The 21733-nt window shown below is 37.8% G+C and overlaps 1 protein-coding gene and 1 pseudogene across 1 annotated transcript; one reads left to right on the forward strand and one right to left on the reverse strand.

Annotated features, from left to right (window-relative positions):
- Positions 1-430: 430 nt before the first annotated feature.
- Positions 431-2909, forward strand: LOC126700063 (1-aminocyclopropane-1-carboxylate synthase 3-like). The gene is made up of 4 exons (XM_050398043.1): positions 431-647; positions 1057-1188; positions 1289-1449; positions 1720-2909. Exons 1-4 carry the CDS (start codon positions 501-503, stop codon positions 2729-2731), a joined length of 1452 nt encoding a protein of 483 aa, XP_050254000.1. The 5' UTR covers positions 431-500; the 3' UTR covers positions 2732-2909.
- Positions 2910-3727: 818 nt separating this feature from the next.
- On the reverse strand, positions 3728-4952 carry LOC126699341 (1-aminocyclopropane-1-carboxylate synthase CMA101-like; annotated as a pseudogene).
- Between the last annotated feature and the right edge of the window lie 16781 nt (positions 4953-21733).

The raw sequence follows: 21733 nt of genomic DNA on the forward strand, positions 1-21733 counted from the left end.
CAAATACCCCAATAGATTCAAGCTAAACACATCATTAAACATTAAAAACAAATTCAAGCAATTGAGTATCCGTACAACTATTTTAAGAAGATATAATCTTTGTCCCTCATCTTTCAAAAATCAGTTTGTAAATAGCATATTGGGTCTAAGAATGAGTAAATGAAAATGAGTAAACACCTACAGTTTTTTTTTTTTTTTGAGAAATAGTTACAACATGTTGCTAACCTCGCAGTTTGAACTATTTCCCTCTAAACCCCCCAATTCAGCTACCATAAAATATTGAATTTGTCCATGGGAGGTGCCTCTTCCTGGTCAAAATTATCAGCACCAATAAAATATTGATATTTTCTCTCCTTTCGTCTATATAAATGCAAACCTACGCGGCTTGTTACAAGCATCTCAACCAAAGGCTCTCTCTGTGGCTCTCTCTTCCTCTTTGAGATAGCTAGCTTTCAAGGTTGTTCACTACTCAAAATTAGTAGTTAGACACTTAGACCAGCATGCAAATGTTGTCTAAGAAAGCTGCCTGTGATTCTCATGGCCAGGATTCTTCCTACTTCCTTGGATGGCAGGAATACGAGAAGAATCCTTATCATGAAGTCCAGAATCCCAACGGAATCATTCAGATGGGACTGGCAGAAAATCAGGTGGGAAAACTCTCAGGAATTCTATTCTTTGTTTTGGGTCTTTATTCTTTTAGTGAAAATAGAATCATCCAACTCTCATAAAGTTTGAAAAATAATTTGGAAGAAGGATAAAAATGTACCTCTTTTTAGCAACTTTCCCAACAGAGAATACTTATGTTACATTGTGACATATTTTCTCAATAGAAAAAAAAATGTTACATTGTAACTTCATGACACACGTCAAAGTGATCAAGAGTCTTGTACTTTAGTATTATTGTGAGAATTTGAATTTGAATCTCTGTTCTCGCTTATAAAAGGGACACATTTAAAGTGCATGTGTGTCCATCTCCTACATTACACATTGTGTATTCTTTCAATTCTCACTTTGTCTAGCTATAAGAACCATTTCTTATTCTGATTCTTCGTGCAGCTTTCCTTTGATCTTGCTGAGTCCTGGCTTGCAGACAATCCTGATGTACTGGGGTTGAAGAGAGATGGAAAATCTGTATTCAAAGAGTTGGCTCTCTTCCAAGACTATCATGGCATGCCTACTTTCAAAAATGTAAGTACTTATAGTACTTCCTCGTTTGCTACACATTAGTACAAAGCTGCTGCTCTCCGACATAGATACCTAACTTGGCTTGAATGGTTTATTTTTTTAGGAATTGGTAGAGTTCATGGCAAAATTAAGAGGGTATAAAGTGGAGTTTGACCCCAAAAAGCTCGTTCTTGTTGCTGGCTCAACTTCTGCGAATGAGTCCTTAATGTTCTGCCTTGCTGAACCTGGTGAAGCTTTCCTTCTTCCTACTCCATACTATCCAGGGTAACAATAATTTCTTGTTCTTCTTCAAGTCTTCTATTACATTATTTATTGGGTACTCAAAAAATGCAAGTTTCACTTTCCACATATTGGAGTAATTAATTCACCGGATTGACACAATCAATTATAACTGTAGTCCTTTTGACTTTTAGGATTGTGGACACAGGTCTTAGTGACAGAACCACGTTATTCATTTCTCATATTATCTTTATTTTCAAAATTTTTTAAAATTTGACATGTATTATTTAGCTTATATACTTCTTTTTTGGGCAGGTTTGATAGAGATCTCAAGTGGCGGACTGGAGTTGAAATTGTTCCAATACATTGTTCAAGTTCAAATGACTTCAAAATTACTGGGTATGCTTTGGAGGATGCGTATGAACAAGCCAAAAAGCTTAACTTAAATGTTAAAGGGGTACTGGTAACAAATCCATCAAATCCTTTAGGCACAACAATGGACAGGGATGAGCTTAACCTTCTTATTGATTTTGCTATCACCAAAAAAATTCATATAGTAAGCGATGAAATCTATTCAGGAACAGTGTTTGACTCTACCTCCTTTGTAAGCATCATAGAAGCTGTAACGGACAGAAATATTGATAACACTCATGAACTATGGAACCGCATTCACATGGTTTATAGTCTCTCAAAGGATCTTGGTTTGCCAGGATTTCGAGTTGGCATGATCTACTCCAACGATGAAACAGTTGTTGCCGCAGCTACAAAAATGTCAAGCTTCGGATTGGTCTCTTCCCAAACTCAGTTTTTGCTCACCAACATGCTCTCTGACAAGAAATTCACTAGCAAATACATAGAGGAGAACCGAAAGAGACTCAAAAGTAGAAAGGAAATGCTTGTTTCTGGGCTTAGTGGTGCAGGGATAGAGTGTTTGAATAGCAATGCTTGTTTGTTTTGTTGGGTGGACATGAGACACTTGTTAAGCTCTGACACATTTGAAGCTGAAAAGGAGCTCTCCAAGAGAATTCTTTTTGAAGTTGGGCTCAACATCTCTCCTGGGTCTTCTTGTCATTGTTCTGAGCCTGGTTGGTTTAGAATGTGTTTTGCAAACATGTCTCAGGAAACATTGAAGGTTGCAATAACACGTATCAAGGACTTTGTTGAATCCATCACCTCTAGCAGAGAAAATTGCAACCACCAGCTAACTGTTCTTGATTCAAGAAGAAAATCAGTTTCCAAGTGGGTTTTACCATTATCACCATATGACAATAATGAACCAGCCGACGTTAGTCCTATGCCAACAAGTAAAATCCGTCTTGTGGTTTAGTGTTATTACTCGGCTTTTTGTATGGGAAGAACCATTTTTTTTTTTTTTTAAGAGAATCGGGAAGAACTTTGTTCAAAGCCACTTTCCCTATTTGTTCTAAGGGAAAAAAGAAAAAGAAAAACTTATAGTTATAGAGGCTTTGAGTGCATGAGCAAATAAAGCTAATTGTAAGGTTCATGTTCTAACTAGTGCAATTTTTTCTACTCATAGTCATTTGAAATTAAGAAATAGAAATTTTCTGTCTCACTTTTTTATTCTACTTTATACTTTATTAATCACAAATTTTTCTGTATTTGATTTTTTTTAGCATTATTATTTTATAAAAATAAATAAATAATATATAATTAATTATAATTGATGAAATATAAAGTAAAATACAAACAATTTTTCTTTTGATTTCATGTTATGGACAAAACTCTAATAAGTAATACCTACTAGGCTTCTTGGAACAAGTATTATAATTTTTTTTTGATAAACTGGAACAAGTATTATAACTTGCTGAAGTGCCTACCCACAATCATGATTTCGTGTAATAATGCAATGACTACTAGCCTTGTTTGAAAAAGTACCATAACTTTTCGAAGTGATTGTCCTGTTTGTAGTCCGTGGAAAGAGAACAATACTGAATTGATGTATATTAATAAAATAGTACAACACAGTGTATTTAAATATAGGAATAGGTTAATTGTCTTGCAAACATTGCATTATTACATGAAATCATGATTGTGAGTAGGCACTTCAAGAAGTTGTTATTCCAACAAGCCTAGTAGTTATTAGAGTTTTTGTCCTTAACATGAAATTAAAAGAAAAATAGTTTGTGTTTTTTTTATTTATTTTTTATTTTTTTATGTTCCGTCGATTACAATTGATTATGTATATGTTTTTTTTATTTATAAAATAATCAAAGCTAAAAATAAAAAAAAACAAAAATTAAATACATGAAAATTTGTGATTAATGAAGTATGAAGTAGAATACAAAAGGTGAAAATTTCTATTCCTTAAAATCACAATTATGGGTAGACAAAATTACACTAGTCACTAGTAGAACATGAACATTACAATTAGCTTTATTTACTCATGAACTCAAAGCCTTTATAACTATAAGTTTTTTTCTTTTTTCCTTTTTCCCTCAGAACAAGTAGGGATAAGGGCTTTGAACCAAGTTCTTTCTTCCCATGTAAAAAGCTGAGTAATAACACACTAAACCACAGGACGGATTTGACTTGTTGGTATAGGACTAATGGTCGGCTGGTTCATTATTGTCATATGGTGATAATGGTACAACCCACTTGGAAACTGATCTTCTTCTTGAATCACGAACAGTTAGTTGGTGGTTGCAATTTTCTCTGCTAGAGGTGATGGATTCAACAAAGTCCTTGATACGTGTTATTGCGACCTTCAATGTTTCCTAGTTGAGACATGTTTGCAAAACATATATTCTAAACCAACCAGGCTCAGAACAATGGCAAGAAGACCCAGGAGAGATGTTGAGCCCAACTTCAAAAAGAATTCTCTTGGAGAGCTCTTTTCAGCTTCAAATGTGTCAGAGCTTAACAAACAAGCATTGCTCTTCAAACACTCTATCCCTGCACCACTAAGGTCAGAGAAAAGCATTTTCCTTTCTACTGTTGATTCTCTTTCGATTCTCCTTTATGTATTTGCTAGTGAATTTCTTGTCAGAGAGCATATGTTGGTGAGTAAAAAAACTGAGTTTGGGAAGAGACCAATCCGAAGCTTGACATTTTTGTAGCCGCGGCAACGACTGTTTCATCGTTGGAGTAGATCATGTCAACTCGAAATCCTGGCAACCAAGATCCTTTGAGAGACTATAAACCATGTGAATGTGGTTCCATAGTTCATGAGTGTCACCAATATTTCTTTCCATTACAGCTTCTACTATGATGCTTTCGAAGGAGGTAGAGTCAAACACTGTTCCTGAATAGATTTCATTGCTTACTGATGAATTTTTTTGGTGATAGCAAAATCAATAAGAAGGTTAAGCTCATCCCTGTATTGTTGTGCTTAAAGGATTTGATGGATTTGTTACCATGACGGTGGAATGATGATTTGTAGGTTTCGTACCCGGTTAGCATCAAAATAGGCATGTAATAATACATCATGGCAAATCTTGTAAGTACCATATGATGCTTCTTAAGGTTAGAATAATGTTGGTTCCACTTAATAAAAAAATTGAATAAATGAGAGAAATTGCATAAAATTGACCATAAAGTTATAAAGCTGATAAAATACTAACATAAAGGATGATTTGTTACCATGACGGTGGAATGATGATTTGTAGGTTTCGTACCCGGTTAGCATCAAAATAGGCATGTAATAATACATCATGGCAAATCTTATAAGTACCATATGATGCTTCTTAAGGTTAGAATAATGTTGGTTCCACTTAATAAAAAAATTGAATAAATGAGAGAAATTGCATAAAATTGACCATAAAGTTTATAAAGCTGATAAAATACTAACATAAAGCTGAATAGTTAACAAAAATTCTGACATAAAGTGGTGCTGTTAATGGGACTTTATAGTGCCGGTTAACACAACTCATAAATCATTGGTAGAAGAGAGGGAAAACTCATGAAAGAATGTGCCCTTAAGATAACACATGATGTAAAAAACAATAGTAAAGTAAATACAGTGCAATATTAGACATAAATTAGCTTAAAAGGTACATAACATGTGAATATTATGACAAGTGATAGTAAGTACACAATGTTGCTATACTTATCCCAAAAAAAAGGTACACAATGTTGCTAACTAATTACTTGTAGAAAATAGCATCAGGAAGAGGCTTGCCATTCATGGCCTGAAGCTTAACATTAGAGTCAAGAGGTGTGCCAAAAAGTTTATAATCAATGAAACATGCATGAGAGAGAAGATTGGAAACATATTTTGTTTTTGTTTGAGAAAGAAAGTCAATAGCATTCAAAAGAGGAAGTGACCTCAAGACCTAGAAAGTAGCTAAGAGCAACCAAATCCTTCATTTCACAAGTTGATTGAAAGACTGTTTGAGTACCTTAATCATTGTAAGATCATCTTCAATAATATCCATGTTATCAACATATAATTAATTAGGGAAAGACTAACGGATGCTGTTAGGGCAATGATTAATAATTCATTTAAAGAAAATTTTTATGGGAAAAGAAAAAAAATAATCAATATTTTGACAACTTTTTATATTTCTTATAAAAGTAATGTCAAAACTTTCTTAAAATGAATTGTTAGCATAACCCAATTAATAGTCCTCATCTATGAGACCCAAAAAAGAAAAAAAAGAAGAAGACAGTCTTAGGGATTGAAGGAGAAGCCTAGGTTGTGAGATTAAAAGACCAAGTGTGCATTTGTTTCCACTTTCTTGAGCCAAAACCTTGAGAGCAAAAATAAAAGTCAAGCATTTGGTAATGTTTCAAAACGTGCTTTTTCAAAAAAGTCGCGTTTTGAAATGCAAAAAATTGAGCCAAAACGTGCGGACAGGTTTGAGGAGCATTTGCAAACGCCACAGCTGCGTTTTAATATTACTGTTGGAAAGCCATCGGCTATTTCCCAAATTACCCACTATGTTTTCTTAAAAACTCAATTTTACCCTTTGATAAATCAAGGCAAATTGCCATTTGCCGCCCCAGAACCCTTTGATAAATTAATTGCTACAAAGACCACAAAAAATAGCGTCTAGCTTAGGTTCAATTCAATAAAAAATTTCCAAATCCAAACATAAAAAAATCTATAACAAATTCCCAAATCAGCTAAGGAAAAAAAAATCAATCCCTTACAAATCAGGATTCCTCAAAATGCAAAACAAAAAAACATCGTTTGCTTTGCTCTGATCTAATCTTTAGTCAATGATCGGCAATAGGCATGCGTGAACCCCGATTTAAAAGGTTGTCTCTCTTGCCTTTGTCATTCGTCGGCGATCTTTGTGTGTGTGTGTGTGACAGTGTGTGAGAGAGAGAGAAAGAAAGAGTGAGAGATTTTGGCTTTTGGTATGTTCTGGAAGATAGAGAAGAAATGGTAGTCTGGTGGAGAAGAAAAGTAAAAGAAAAGTCAAAAGTGAAGATAGAGAGACGGTAAAGAATACATGTGTGGAGGAGAAAAAAAGAGGAAAAAAAAAAAAAATAAACGTGTGGATGAAAGAAAAAGAGAAAAATAAAATAAAGAATAAGAAATTAAAACTAAGAAATGCTACTATAATATTTTCACAATAAATCTTAAGTGGTTGGTTGTTATTAGCTAATAATAGTGAAAAATAATAATTTAAGTGGTATGTTCAAATTAAAATCAGTAACAACTTACCACATATGATTTGTTGTAAAAATATTGGGAACGTGGCACTTCTCATTAAAATTTGATGATTCTAGGAGTCATTATAGAGTGCTCCACAAGATTTGTTAAAAACAAATCATTGGAAAATTTAAAAATATTACTGTTGGGTTTTGTTACTTTTATTTCCTAAATTTAATACATGAAAACTAAACTCACATTATTTTTTTAAATTATATATATATATATATATATATATATATGTATGTTTAACTTGAATATTCTTAGTTAAAAAACTTAAAAAATATATTTTTTAATTATTATTATTTTTAAAATTACTAATTAAATTATTTATGATGTCACCGGTTCAATCACTGGTTGGATTTCGGTTTGACCAAAAAACCGGTAACTAGTCTCTTTTTCGGTTCTTTCACCATACCGGTTTTTAAAACCATGGTTGTGTTGGTTATACGTTTGGTGTGGGGCAAGGGCATGAACAATTTTTTTTTAATTTTTATTAAGTAAGCTTATGAAAAAAAATTATATTAGAGTAATGCTATCTTTAAAATATTTTTACAACAAATTTTAGTTAACAATAAATTATTATTGTTGTTGTTATTATTATTATTATTATTATTATTATTGTAAGGACCAAAAGCTCTTGGCGGCCCAAGCCCACTTAAAACAATGAGTTATATAGTTCAACCTTTGCTCAAATCAATAAAATTTATAAGAGAGGGAAACGAACAACAAAAGGGGGCTCTGCCCGAGGATAAAGACAGAGAAGAAAAGGTTGATTTTATAGAATAGATGGGCATATATCCCTCCACAAGCTTGCTTGAGGAGGCCAAGATTATACAAAAAGTTGCACTGTTCATTCTCTTCTCTCAATATTCTTCTTGTTTCTTTCTTTGTCTTTAGATACTTATGTTTTGATCCCATTTTCTGTAAACCGCTCTTTTCTTATATACTTCTCCTTTCTCCATATCTCAACCATCCATCCCTACATAACTAGCTTTCCCTCCTGACACTTGTCTCTTTTCCCCTCTGAAGAAGGTGGTGGAAGGAGTTTGCTTAACTGTGACTTACACTGTTCAGGTCACTTCCTCATTAATGCAGCTGATAAAACTGTTGTCCACTATTTAATGCAGAGGCAACAGGCTACTCCAAACTAGAAATTTACCCTATGACCATTGATTCTCTCTCTCTCTCTTCAGATGCTTGCTCCCACTTAGAATACCTTAGTGTACCTTGACTCGTTTCTTCCTTTCCTCGGGTTGCTTTCCTCCTCGGGCCCGTGGACTGTGACACCCCCACAATTATACTGCAACTCTTCAGATCCATCCTCGGTCCTCGGGCACCCATAATTGTTATTATTATTAAGTAGTTTTTTTTTTTTTTTTTTTGAGTAAGTATTATTAAGTAGTTGATTTAAGTATGAAATAAACTCCCTTATATATACATTGTCTTTTTTGGTAATTTACAACTCAAATCGCCACTTTTATAAGTGATAGCCAAACACTCAGTTTTTTCAAAAAACACTTTTTAACAGCTTTTACCAAACATTCAGCTTTTTAAAAAAACCCAGTTTCATAGTGTACTTTTCGAAACCCCCACTTTTTAAAAAAGTTGAACCAAACTCACCCTAAATTTGGCAAACTAGGCCTGAAGAGTTTTTTTGAGACCATATATGTCTTACATGCGCCAATATATGGTATTCGAGGGGTGCTCATAGTCAAGAGGAGATTGCTTGTAGTTATTTTTTGGTTAAGATGCTATTAAGGAGCATATTATTGACATCTATTGAAAGGGAAAAAAAAAATTGTATCAAATGATACCATATAATTGGTATCAAATTCTAATAAATGAGAGACGTGAGTAAAAATGGTAGTTATTTTTAAAAATATATCTTTTATTTATTGGATTTTAATATTGTTGGCATTGTATCATTTGATATCAAATATCTTTTTCTATTGAAAGAAAGGCCAACAATAGGCAACAATCTCAACAAGGATGGAATGAAAAAAAGGTTAGTCTAGCAATTAAGGAAAATATTTCATAATCAATGCCATACTTTTGTTTGAAACCTTTTTAACTACAAGATGAGCCAAAAAGAAGTCTCAAAAAAAGTACCAACTCCAAAGAAAATGGCCTTCTCAACTCTTTCCAAAATGTAGCATTTTTCCTGGGTAGAACTCTCAAGATGGGAGTAATAAGTTTCTCTGGTGCAACAGGAACACGCTTCCTAGAGCTCAGTAGAAGTCATGTCCCTTCTTTTGGAAGGAGTTGTGTGTTCGTGTCCCTTCTTTTGGAAGGAGTTGTGTGTTTCCTTGGAATAACAAGTTATTCCAAGGCTAGTGGGTTTTGTTTTTTCTGGGGTTTGGGAAACAGATATCAATTAGAGCTTTGCCTTTTGTTCCTTCAAGAAAAGCAGTGCTTTCCGTTCAAAGTTTTTACAAGACGAAGTTGGGAGTATCTTCGAAGTCAGGTGTTCATGAAGTTGGGAGTATCTTCGAAGTTAGGTGTTCATGAAGATGGGAGTAGGATTGAATCGGTGAAGGTGAACCACAAAGCTCAGGTCACGGTGCACGGTCCAGCGGCGGCGCTCAACACTGTGAATCCAAGGGATGCTATGAGTGAGCAATTAATGGATGAAGCCGTTAATTTGGATGCTCCAAAAGTAACGCATACAGTAGGGAAACGTACAAAGGGTGTAATCAATGTCTCATTATCAACTCCACAATTTTCGGGTAATCATAATATCGAGAATCAAGGGGCAGTTTTTTCAGCCAAAGAATTTGATGCCAGAATAAATGAGATTGATTCAGAGATGGAAAAATTTGATCACATTAACTGCATGACCCAACCAAGCAATATTTCCCAAGATATCTTAAGTGAGGCACGTGAGAAGAATGTGTTAGCCAAACCACAATCCCAACGGCAAGTGTTTAATATGATCAATATTCCAGACAAGGAAAAAAGCGCAACAACAACAATGAAGGGTAATGAGCCAGATCAGTCCAATCAGCCTCCACACCATGCCATTTGGAAACCACCTCCATGGCCGATCTTGAAAGTGAACTCTGATGATGCAATTTTCCGGAAACAAAATTCTGTGGATGTTGTTTTGGATATGGGAGGTGGATTAGTGTTGTTTTGGAGATCGACTATTGATGTAATTGTGAAGGGTTTGGGCACAAATTATATCGATACAATGTTTCGAGAAGAAGATAGGGCAGGAATTGGAGTGATCATCCGAGAATGCCAAGGAAAAGGCTTGGCACACATGGTCGGAATCATCCCTCTCCCCCTAACTATCATAGAGCTTGAAACTTTGGCTATATTGAAGACTTTACAGTTTGATGTTGATCTGAGTTTGGAAGATGTCACCCCAGAGGGAGTTTCAGAGATTGCAATGAACGCTTTGAATGCAAATTCCCAGTCTTTAGAATCCTTTGGTTTACTTAGTCGTGATGTTAAATGTTTTGCAAGTTTATTTCATTGTATTAGGTTCTCACATGTTCGTAGAGAAAGATTGTTGTATTCTCACATTAAGAGAAACGACAATGGGGTTGTTCATAGTCTGGTTAAAAATGCATTATGCATATTAGATTTTCAAGTATGGATAGAAGATGTCCCATCTCATATTGGTTCGATTTTACAATTGGATGTAGTTGTTTTTTATTAATAAAATCCATCAGTTTATTTCTCAAAAAAAAAAAAAAAAAAAAAAAAAAAAAAAAAAAACTAAACTACAAGATGAGCCTTGTAGTTGTCCGTTCATTGTAGCATTAAATTGAGTTTTGATCTTATAAACCTACTTACAGCCAATTGTAGGCTTTCCTAGAGGCAACTTTTATTTATTATTTATTTTTTTAAAGAGTGTCAAACTGTCAAGTTCTTTTGCCATAGTGGTTTTCATAAGGAATTAAGGTTATGAAATATTCATAGAGAAATTAAAAAAAAAAAATGATTGTGTAAGACCAATATATATAGCCCATTCATCCACCACGAGTCTTGGCCTTATTGAAAAATTGCAAGGCGGACCAATTTAATGATCCACCACTCCTGTAATAAAACTATTTAGGCCTTGTTTGGTTTAAAAAAAATGGTCACTCAATTTTCATCACCCATCACTCATCACTTATCACTCAGTTTTCATCACTGATCACTAATCACTCAAACTCTATTTTTTCCCTCACCCAAAATAAAACATGTTTGGTTTCATTTCTTGTTTTATGTAACTCAAAATTTTGCTGGGACCCATTTACTGTGCTAGGTCAGACGGATATATTTGCCTACCCGCGTAAGTTCTCTCTCCTCATCTTTTTCTTTATTCCTCTCTTCACTTCTCTGCCTTTACTCTCCCCTGAGATAAAAATTTTGCCCCTCTCCTCTCTTTTACTCACTGAATCCACCACTTCTCTCCCCCGCATTCCTCAAATCAGAAGGAACAAAGAAATGAGAAGCTCCCTCGCCTCGTCAGGACTGTCCAGCTCCGGCCATCTCTTCCTCCATTCGCCGTCGATCTCCCCTGTACTCTTCTCCCTTCAATTTTCTTTCTTTCTTTTCATTTCTTTGTTTTTTTTTTTTTTTTTTTTTTTTTTTTAGATCAGCATATTGGTGTGTGGGTATAGATCGGTTTGCTGGGTTTCGTGTGGGTCAGATCGGTTTACTCCACTCTTCCTTCACTTGCCGTCGGTTTGCTGGGTTTTATGGGTCAGATTGGTTTGCTGGGTTTTGTGTGGGTATAGATCGGTTTGCTGGGTTTCGTGTGGGTCAGATCAGTTTACTCCACTCGCCGTCAGTTTGCTGGGTTTTATGGGTCAGATTGGTTTGCTGGGTTTTGTGTGGGTCAGATCGGTTTGCTCCAATCTTCCTCCACTTGCTGTCGGTTTGTTGGGTTTTATGGGTCAGATCGGTTTATGGATAGTTGTGGCTTGTGGGTTGTGGCCTGTGATGTGTTGGTTGTGGCCTGTGATGGGTGTTGTGGATGACCGTTGTTGAGGTGGGTTTGTGGTGGTGATAATTATTTTATTTTATTTTAATTTGAGTCGTGGTGGGCTGGTTGTGGTTGCGGCAGTGGGTGGTGGGTGGTTGTGATTGGGTTGGTTGTGCTGATGGAGTTGGTTGGGTTTAGGGTTGCTGGGTCTGTGTTTGGTTGATTTGGGGTTACTGGGTTTGGAGTTATTGAGTTCGGTGGTGGAGCTAGCTCACTGGGATGAAGAGGGAAGTGAAAATGAAACAGAGGAGCTCCAACGGTAATAACTCAGCTTGTTCTAGATGTGACAATGCACTGGCGAAGGGGCCCACAACTTCATTAAATTTACCGGCTTGCCACTGAACTCAGTTTTTGAGTTTTGAAAACAGGTGAAACTTGTTTTCTGTTTTGGTCACTCACATCCGTTTTCCTGAGTGACAGAGTGATGAAAACGGTGACTCAAAATGAATCCAAACAAGTGCTGAGTTTTGAAAACAGGTGGGACCCACACGTTTTGGATGATGAAAACAGAAAATTGAGTGATATCACTCAAAACTCTCCTCATCCAAACAAGCTCTTAACATCTAGCTGGCCCATTTGACCTTGAAATGGGTGTAGGCCCATCTAATAGACTGTTGCTTAAATCAAATTTATAATCTAGGGTAATTACACTTATTTCCCGGTTTGAAAAAATGACACTTCACCTTAGGGGTGTTCACCAAACTGCACAAATTGCAAAAATTGCACCAAAAACCGCTCGCAAAATAGCATAACTGCATCGCACCACAAGTAATAATACATCGCATCGTATGGTGTAGTGCAGTTTGCGGTTTTATAATAAGAAAACCGCACTGCACCGCACCCTCTCTATATATTAATATATTTATTTTTTTAATGTTAAATATATTATTAATTAATAGTTTAATAACCCTACTTTTCAAAAAAAATAATAATTAATAATCCTTGCAAGTGTTAATTAGGAAAGCCAATCCAAAATAAAGAAAAACTAGCTCAATATTTTAAAACTTGGCCCAAAACAAAAGGGAAAATTAGTTTTTTGCTAGGTAGGAAAAACCCAAAATTTGAAATATATATTGGTTTCAAACTGCATCTTATACACCGCATTGCACAAGTGATCGAAAAAATGATGTGCGGTGCGGTTATGATTTTTGTTAACTCTAAATCGCACCACACCGCACATGTGACCGCAAAAATGAGATGTGTTGCAGTTATGGTTTTTCCTAAACCGCATCACAAAGTGCGGTGCTAAAAATGGCCCAAAATCGCACTGCACCACACCGCAAACACCCCTACTTCACCCCAAAATTGAAGGAAAAAAAACACTTTCCCTCCCTTGACATCTGATTGACCAATTTGTTCAATTAATATTAAAAATAGTGTGTACTAGTGGATGACCATATCCAATGAGTAATAATAACTCTACTTGACCCGATCAAAAACTTTTAGATATTACCCAGTAATTCATGGATAAATTTAATCGGGTTGGGTGTTACTTGGAACCCAAATTTATCTAGTCGGATTCGAGTAATACTCGAATCCGACCCGTTAGCTTATAATTAAAAAAAATTCTGTACAAGCGTAATTATGATGTTATATGTAGTTTTTTTTTTTTTTAATATTTATTAACTCTGCCACCAAAATTCAGGAGTAACAAACAATAACATAGAATGAAATTAATATAAAAGGGGGAAAATTTCCTTGAACTTGATTTTGTGAAGTCTTTAATGGCTGACTTGATTTAATAAAAGATATTGAATACTCAATAGTGACTTGTTCAAGGTTTTTCTTTTTTCTTTTTTTCATAGCATTATGAGCAAGTCAGTTAATTACCAAAAATGGTTCTAAAAAAATGACGAAAAATAAATATATAAACGTTAGCGGCCATGCTATCTGTAAGGACACTTTTTGCAGCCTCAGCCCAAGATGTATAGGATCTTGGCCTAGTGAGCCTAGTAAAATAAATTTGTAGAGAGTGGGTCGAAGAACTAGGCCTTAATGAACTGGACAACGACTTGAATAGATTTAGAAGATGGTCAAGTAAGAACAAGGAATACAGAATTAAATAAATTCACTGTCCGAGGAGGTTATTCTTCACATAAATCAATTAAATAGAGTATAGGTACAATTTTGACTGCTACAGTATTCAGTTTCTGTTTTTCCAATCCCTTCCTCATGGGAGGTCTCTTACATTATATATCTCCCTCAGGACCATCTTGATCCTATACTTGTTGATCATTTGAGCCTTCACTTGAGTACTTGTCCCATCAGATACCCTCTTTGGCTTTCTGTAAGTTGTGGTTGCCAATGTAGCACTATTCAGAGGTCTTCTCCACATAAATACGGCCAGGAAAGTAGCTGCAATGCATTCAATGTGGTGGTAGCAGCTTTTTCTTAGACATTTTGGATTCCCCTCCTTCTCGTATGTTCATGATGCACGTCTCTATCACTGGAATTTCATGGAAAGTCACTCTGATCATTGGAAGACATATTTGAGCTGTACTTATCGTATTCGAGGAGAAATTCCTTCTCAGATAACCTTCTTATTTGCATCTTGCTCATTAAATCCTAAGCCTGAACCGTTCTTCACCATTCATTCCTCCTCCGACCACCCACGCTCTCGGATAAGGCCCAAGGTCCAATATATAATTTGGGCCCTTAATCCTACAATAGCCTCTCAAAACTCTGGTTTCTCCTCTCATTCGAGGAGAAAACTGGGGCTTTGATTTACACGTGTGGGAGTGTCGTTTTACGCGCCCCATAATTTCTACTGACGCTTCGAAGTCCGTGAGGCGCCATTAATTGCTCCGGGAGGTGCTTTGTTCCCCAGATCTAACAGTGAGGCGCAGATCCAACGGTTGATTTTTTTCTTGAAATTTTGAGCGAGATAACTCCCACTCATTTTCACCATCTATATAAAGCCTTGAGGGAAATCATTCTCCCCTCATTTTACGAATTTTCAAGCTCTCCAGAGATCTTATGCACTCCAACTCACTAAAAACTCCATACTCCTAAGTTTCCTTAATTCCTTCAGAAATTCCTAAAAGATTTTTCTAAAGGTTCAGGATTTAATACACTTGTTTTCGTAAGTATCTTTCTCTTTAAACTTTCTTTTTCTCCTCGGCCAACCTCCTCAGCCTTCTTTCTTTTTTAGAAAACTTCCTTTGTGTCACCTATGTTTGCTTAGATGGGTAGATTTAAGCACTTAGTAGACTCTCTGGCCGATATGGAGGGATTTAGGGCTAGATACCACATTCCGCAGGGAGTAGCCCCTGCAATATTGTGCCCCAGACCAAATTCTTACCAATAGAGAAGTGGGTGAAGTCATCATTCCCATGATTGCTTTCATAGAGGGAGGAATGACGCTTCCTATGGGTAGGGTAACCAAGGATTACCTAATTAACCACAGATTGACTCCTTATCAGTGCGCCCCTAACCTATTTAGGGTCTTGGGTTGCATAGACGCTCTCAACGAGTAGATGGGCTTAGGGCTTACATGGCATGATGTGTTTCACATGTATGAGTGCCACAAGCTTGCCGGTGCGGGATACTATCTCAAGTTCCGTCCAACATCGTCAAACTGATATTGTGCATTCCTAAGTTAAACAAGGGCATGAAGGATGACTACCTTATTGTCTCCGGGGAGTGGAATGACGGTTTTCACTACCCAACTCAGGGGGGAGAGCTAGGTGGGGTACCCTAGGATTAGTCTCTTTGGCAGGGGATTTAGCGCTCTCAGTTTTATCCCTTTTCTCTTTTAACACTTCTTCTTATTTTGAGGGTTTTTTTTATTGGTCTGACCATGATTTCCTCTTCGGAGGTTTTTGCAGATAAAAACCATGTCGCTCTGAGACTCAGTTTCGTCAACGTACCAGGTCTCAACAAAGTGCCGAGATCTTAGATATTCATAAGCGAAAACAGATAACTATGAGCCACTCATTTAATTTTGGAATACAAGCCCTTGTCTCACTCATTTCAGGATGCAGGCTAGGCGATAAAGGTTGGTAACCCTAGATTGAATCGCATAGACAATTTTAAGCCAGGGTTTTTGGCTCGGAGAGACCTTCCACCTGTGGTGTTACCACTTCAACAGGTTCCTCAGGAAATAGCCATTCCAAGAGAAGAGACAGACTCTACACATTTATCCCTCGAGGCCGAGATAGACCAATTCCACCTTGATGAGGAAGGTGAAGTGCCAGAAAGGCCGGTAGAGCTCTCGGACACTAAGGCCGATTTTGATAGATTCTCCGCGGCCAATCTTCCAAGACTTGTGGTTGCCTGGATTGACTCCAGCTTAGAAGAAGAAGAAATGGCTCTAAACCAAATGAGAAGCCTGAGGGACCTTATGTCTGCCAGGAATAAGGCGGCAACTTCACAAGAAGTCCCCAAGTCCCAAGTTCCTCTAACTCTTCCCCCTCCTCCCCTTCCTCTCCCCACTGACCTTGGATTGCATGCGATGAGAGATTTAAAGAAGAAAAGGCCAATACATGAGATTGAGGAATGCGAGTTGCCCCCTCAGAAGGGCACGAAACAACAAAAGACTGCCAAAGATCCCAAGGACAAAAGGTCCTTGTCCATGGATAGCAGAGAGGAACAGAACCTAGCCGAGGTGCGCCTACAACAGGGCATTTAGTCTCCTTGGCTAGAGGTGGACGGGGTCGCCATTCCTTGGAATTCCTCCATCAAGGAGTACCAAAGAGGTCACTCTGCACATGTGGCTGCGGCCTTAAAGAAACCACTTCTTTTACCCAAGGACATAGATGCTGTGAGGAAGCTGAAGTAGCATGACCTCTTCTTGTCCCTAAAAAGGGACCTTGCTATGGTAAGTTCACAGCCTCTCTCTTGTTTGTTCACATGGGGTTACAATATTGTTTTTGTGCAAATTACCCAGGAGGTCTTTGTGGCTAAGGAATGGGTCAACAAGGCTTGGAATGACGTCAAGAATGAGGCCCACCTCTGCCTTGAGACTGAAAAGGCCTTGGGGGCCGCAAGGGAGGAGAATAAGGAGCTGCTTTCCAAGTTGATTGTCTCAGAGAGGGATAGGAAAAGCGCTCTGGTAGGGCTAAAAAATACTGAGACTCAGGCCGAGGACCAATGCAAGTTGCTTTATCAAATAGAGATAGAGCTGGCTACTTCCAGGAAACTTGTATTGGATCTTAGGGCAGAGCTGTAGAAGGCCAAAAAGGTGGCTCAGTTGGCCAAGGAGGCAGCAAAGGCTAAAAAACAAGCAACCTACAACCTCGGTGTCAAAGAAACACAAGCCAGGCTGATTGAGGAGCTAGCTGAGGCATGCAGGGATTACTGTGATGCCATATGGGTAGAAGCCCTCAACATTGCAGGAGTCCCTGCAGACTCAGAGTGGAGACAATCGGGAAAAACATACTACCACCCTGATATCCGTGAAATCCCGGGTGGCCTCCCATCTCCCTCTACCACTGCTCTTGAGTCCTTAGAGCAACCCCTGACTACTCAAGCTACTCTCCCTCTTCCCATGGCTTTGAAGGGATCTAGCCAAGCTGGTGATCAAGGCCAGGGGGTTGAGGGGGCCAAAGAGAAGGGCAAGGGCAAGGAGAAAAAGTCCTCTTCTGAAGCCAAAGATGCTGCCAAGGATAAGGAAGTTGCAGCTAAGACAAAGGAAGCAGAGGCCGAGACTATAGAAGCTAATCCTAAGGCCAAGGACACTCCTACCACTCAGCCGAGCCAGAAAGAAGACCCTCCTGCTTCTAAGGCGGCTCAAGGCTTAGCACTTAGGATTTTCCTTTTTTTTTTTTTTTTTTTTTTTTTTTTTTTTTTTGTAGTGGCATTCTGTCACTGAATATAATGTACTCTTCTTATTTAATGAAAATACTTCTCTTTTTTTTTTTAATTATCTTTTGCACTTTTACTTTATATGCTTTGAAGCTTATCACCATCATAAATAGCGTTAAACTGTTGCTACTTTATACTTAATAAAAACAAATAACAATACACTGCTAACAACTTGATCAATTTAACTAAGTACCAGCAATATAGGAATTTACCACATACTCGCACTGTGCATTGACCTTTTTGCAATGAAGACCGGATCTAAGAAAGATAAGTAATATAGTTTGTAAAGAATAAAAAGGGGCAGATATCCTTCATTCTACCCAACACTTAGATAAACAATTAAGGGCTTCAACTTGCTTAAAGCCTGCCATCCAAGGAATTGGATATAGGCCTAAATCTGTTTTGACATTTAGTGAAAATCAAATAGATGTTATTGAATGTTAATTTCCCCTAAGTATGTGGTCTGAGGAGCCTAACATAACTTAGGTTCTGTTCAACACTTATAAAGATGTCATAGAGTGTTTATTTCTCCAAAACATGTGGTCCGAGGAGCCTGACATAACTTAGGTTCTGTTTAACATTTCTAAAGATGTCAGAGTGTTAACTTCCCTAAAGCATGTGGTCTGAGGGACCTAACATAACTTAGGTTTTGATTAACACTTATAAAGATGTCATAGAGTGTTAATTTCCCCAATCCAAGGAGCCAGGCATGTCTAAGGTTTTGTTTAACACTTATAAAGATGCCATAGAGTGTTAATTTCCCCAAAGCATGTGGTCCGAGGAGCCAGGCATGTCTAAGATTCTGTTTAACACTTATAAAGATGTCATAGAGTGTTATTTTTCCCAAAACATGTGGTCTGAGGAGTCAGACATGTCTAAGGTTCTGTTTAATCACTTATATAAGATGTCACAGAGTGTTAATTTCCCCAAAGCATGTGGTTCGAGGAACCAAGCATGACTAAGATTCTGTTTAACATTTATAAAGATGTCATCAAGTATTAATTTGGCCAAAGCATGTGGTCTGGGGAACCAGGCATGTCTAAGGTTCTGCTTAATACTTGGAAAGAATGAATAAAGGGAAGTACAATACCTTTATACAACAAATGAACATATTGACAAAGGAAACTTTCATTAATAATAATACATTTTCAGGTTGTTTATATTCCAAGGGCGTGGTATTACATGCTTATCTAAGTCTTCCAAGAAATATGCTCCTATGCCAGTCACCGAGGTGATGCGATATGGTCCTTCCCAATTAGGCCTTAACTTTCCCCATGCTGGGTTCTTCGCAGTATGATGCAGCCCGTATCTCTTAAAACTCAAAACATGAAAGTTGTAGAGCTTTGTCTTGGTGTTCCATATCATCTTGAATCATCTCAATCGGAGCTTGGATGAGAGAGTTATGCCTAGATTATGAAGCGATGTCAAAGCTGTCCAGAATCGCCCAATTAGCTATGTTTTGCATTTAACGCCTCCATTTGCATCCTAAATCAAAATATAAGAATAATGAGTACATTTAGGCACCAAATAAATATAAAAGACTAAACATTAAGGGAGAAAAATATGACAATTTGCATTCTCATCACAGTACCCAGAACTTTTCTCAACACCAAGTTATCAGGCACTAATGGTCTCAGCTTTACATTGGCATCACAACCTTGCTTGAGTTTGTGTTGGTAGTACGCCAATTGAACTATTGCACTTTCCCTTCTTTCTTCAATAAAGTCTAAGCTCTTTCTAGCAGACCGTTGTTATTGTTCGGATTGAATGAGTTGGTCCTTAATGTTGGGAAGCTAGTTTCTAAAGGAATGACAACCTCGGCTCCATAAGTCATTGAAAAGGGGGTCTCTGCTGTTGACCTACGAGGTGTATTTCTATACATCCAGAGGACATGTGACAACTCTTCTACTCATTTTCCCTTCGCGTCATCCAGTTTTTTCTTGAGTCTGTTCACTATGACCTTATTTATAGCCTCGGCTTGTCTATTTCCTTGGGGATAAGCTGGAGTGGAATACCTGTTCGTAATCCCAAGATCATAATAGTATCTCCTGAAAGATTTTCTGTCAAACTGAAGGCCATTGTTTGAGATAAGGGTACAAGGAACTCTGAATCGTGTGATGATGTTTTTCCAAACAAATTTCTTGGCATCCACGTCCCTTATATTTGCTAAAGGCTCAGCTTCAACCCATTTGGTGAAGTAGTCTGTACCGACCAACAAAAATCTCTTGTTTCTTACTGCCTTGGGGAAATGGCCAACAATATCTAATCCCTACTGAGCAAATACCATGGGTTGGATAAGGGGTTAAGGACTCCTCCTAGTTGGTGTATGTTTGGTGCAAATTTTTGGTACTGATCACATTTCTTCACATACTCCTATGCTTCCTTCTGCATATTTGGCCACCAATAGCCCTGCGTGATGGCTCTGTGAGATAAAGATCTACCTCCCGTGTGGCTTCTATAAATCCCTTTATGCAATTCCTCAAGGAGTAATTTTGATGCCTCAGGGTGTATACATAGTAGATATGGTCCAGAAAAGGAGCGTTTGTACAATTTTCGGTCCTTGGATAGCCAGAAATGAGGTGCCTTTCTCTGTACTTTGTTAGCTTCTGATTTATCCTCCGGTAAGATGTCTTCTCTCAAGAATAGTATTATGGGATCCATCCAGCTAGGCCTTACTCTGACTTGGTGAACATGGACCGCCTTTCCCCTTACCTTCGTGGGTTTGCACAAGTCCTCTATAAGAATAACCCGAGGTAAACTCTACGCCAAGGAGGTTGCAAGTGTGGCTAGGGAATCAACATGTGTGTTTCCACTTCTAGGGACGTGCAACAGGTTGAATGATTCAAAATTTGATTGCAAATGCCTAGCTTGATTTAAGTACCCTTGCATTCTTTTATCTCTTGCTTCTAACTCGCCCTTCACTTGGCCAACAACCAGTTTTGAGTCCAAGAACATCTTCATTGCCTTTCCCCCCATTCTCTGAACCATGGACATTCCTTCCTGCAAAGCTTCATATTCAGTCTCATTATTTGTAGCCGAGAAGCCCAGTCTTAGTGACTTTTCAATGGTGATTTGTTCAGGAGAAACTAGAACTAGCCCCACTCTAGAGCCCCTTTGATTTGCTGCACCATTAACGTATACCTTCCAGAATAAAGGTTCTTGTAGGGAGATTGTGCCAAATGATTTTCCATCCATGTTCTATGTCGCTGCCATTTCTTCTAATGGGGGTTCAGCGAACTCGGCCACTAGGTCCGCGAGGACCTGACCCTTGACAAAGGTACGAGACATGTACTTGATGTCAAAAGCCCCTAGAATTGTGCCCCATTTAGCAATCCTCCCCGTGTAATCAACACTTCGAAGTATAGCCCTGAATGGAAGTTGAGTCAGGACAACAACTGTGTGTGCTTTGAAGTAATGGGGAAGCTTTTGTGTACCATGCACCATCACCAAGATGGCTTTCTCCAATGGTAGATAACGAACCTCAGCCTCATGTAGTGACTTGCTTATATAGTAAACTGGCCGTTGTATGCCACTGTTAACTCATATTAATATCAAACTTGCAGCATGAGGGGCCTCAGCGATATAGGCAAATAGGACATCATCTACCTCAGGACTGGACATGATAGGTGGTCGAGATAGATATTCCTTAAGTTGCTGAAAATCCAAAGCACACTCCTCGGTCCACTCAAATCCCTTCCACTTATTCATCAAGAGGAAGAAGGGTTTACATCTATCCACTGACCGTGAAATAAACCCGTTTAAGGCAGCAGTCATTCCTGTAAGTTTTTGGACCTCTTTAGGATTTTGAGGTGGTTGTAAACTGTTAATGGCTTTGATTTGGTTGGGGTTGACCGCAATTCCCTTATGAGTTACCATGTAGCCCAAGAACTTGCCTCATCCCACACCAAATGAGCACTTGGAAG

Source organism: Quercus robur, chromosome 9 (assembly GCF_932294415.1).
Source record: "Quercus robur chromosome 9, dhQueRobu3.1, whole genome shotgun sequence".
NCBI lineage: Eukaryota > Viridiplantae > Streptophyta > Magnoliopsida > Fagales > Fagaceae > Quercus > Quercus robur.

Bases quoted from the DNA above. Each gene is read 5' to 3' on its own strand.
- LOC126700063 (XM_050398043.1), top strand. From the start codon at position 501: ATGCAAATGTTGTCTAAGAAAGCTGCCTGTGATTCTCATGGCCAGGAT. The intron at 648-1,056 runs GTGGGAAAACTC...TTCTTCGTGCAG, and splicing joins TGGGACTGGCAGAAAATCAG to CTTTCCTTTGATCTTGCTGA. The intron at 1,189-1,288 runs GTAAGTACTTAT...TTATTTTTTTAG, and splicing joins GCATGCCTACTTTCAAAAAT to GAATTGGTAGAGTTCATGGC.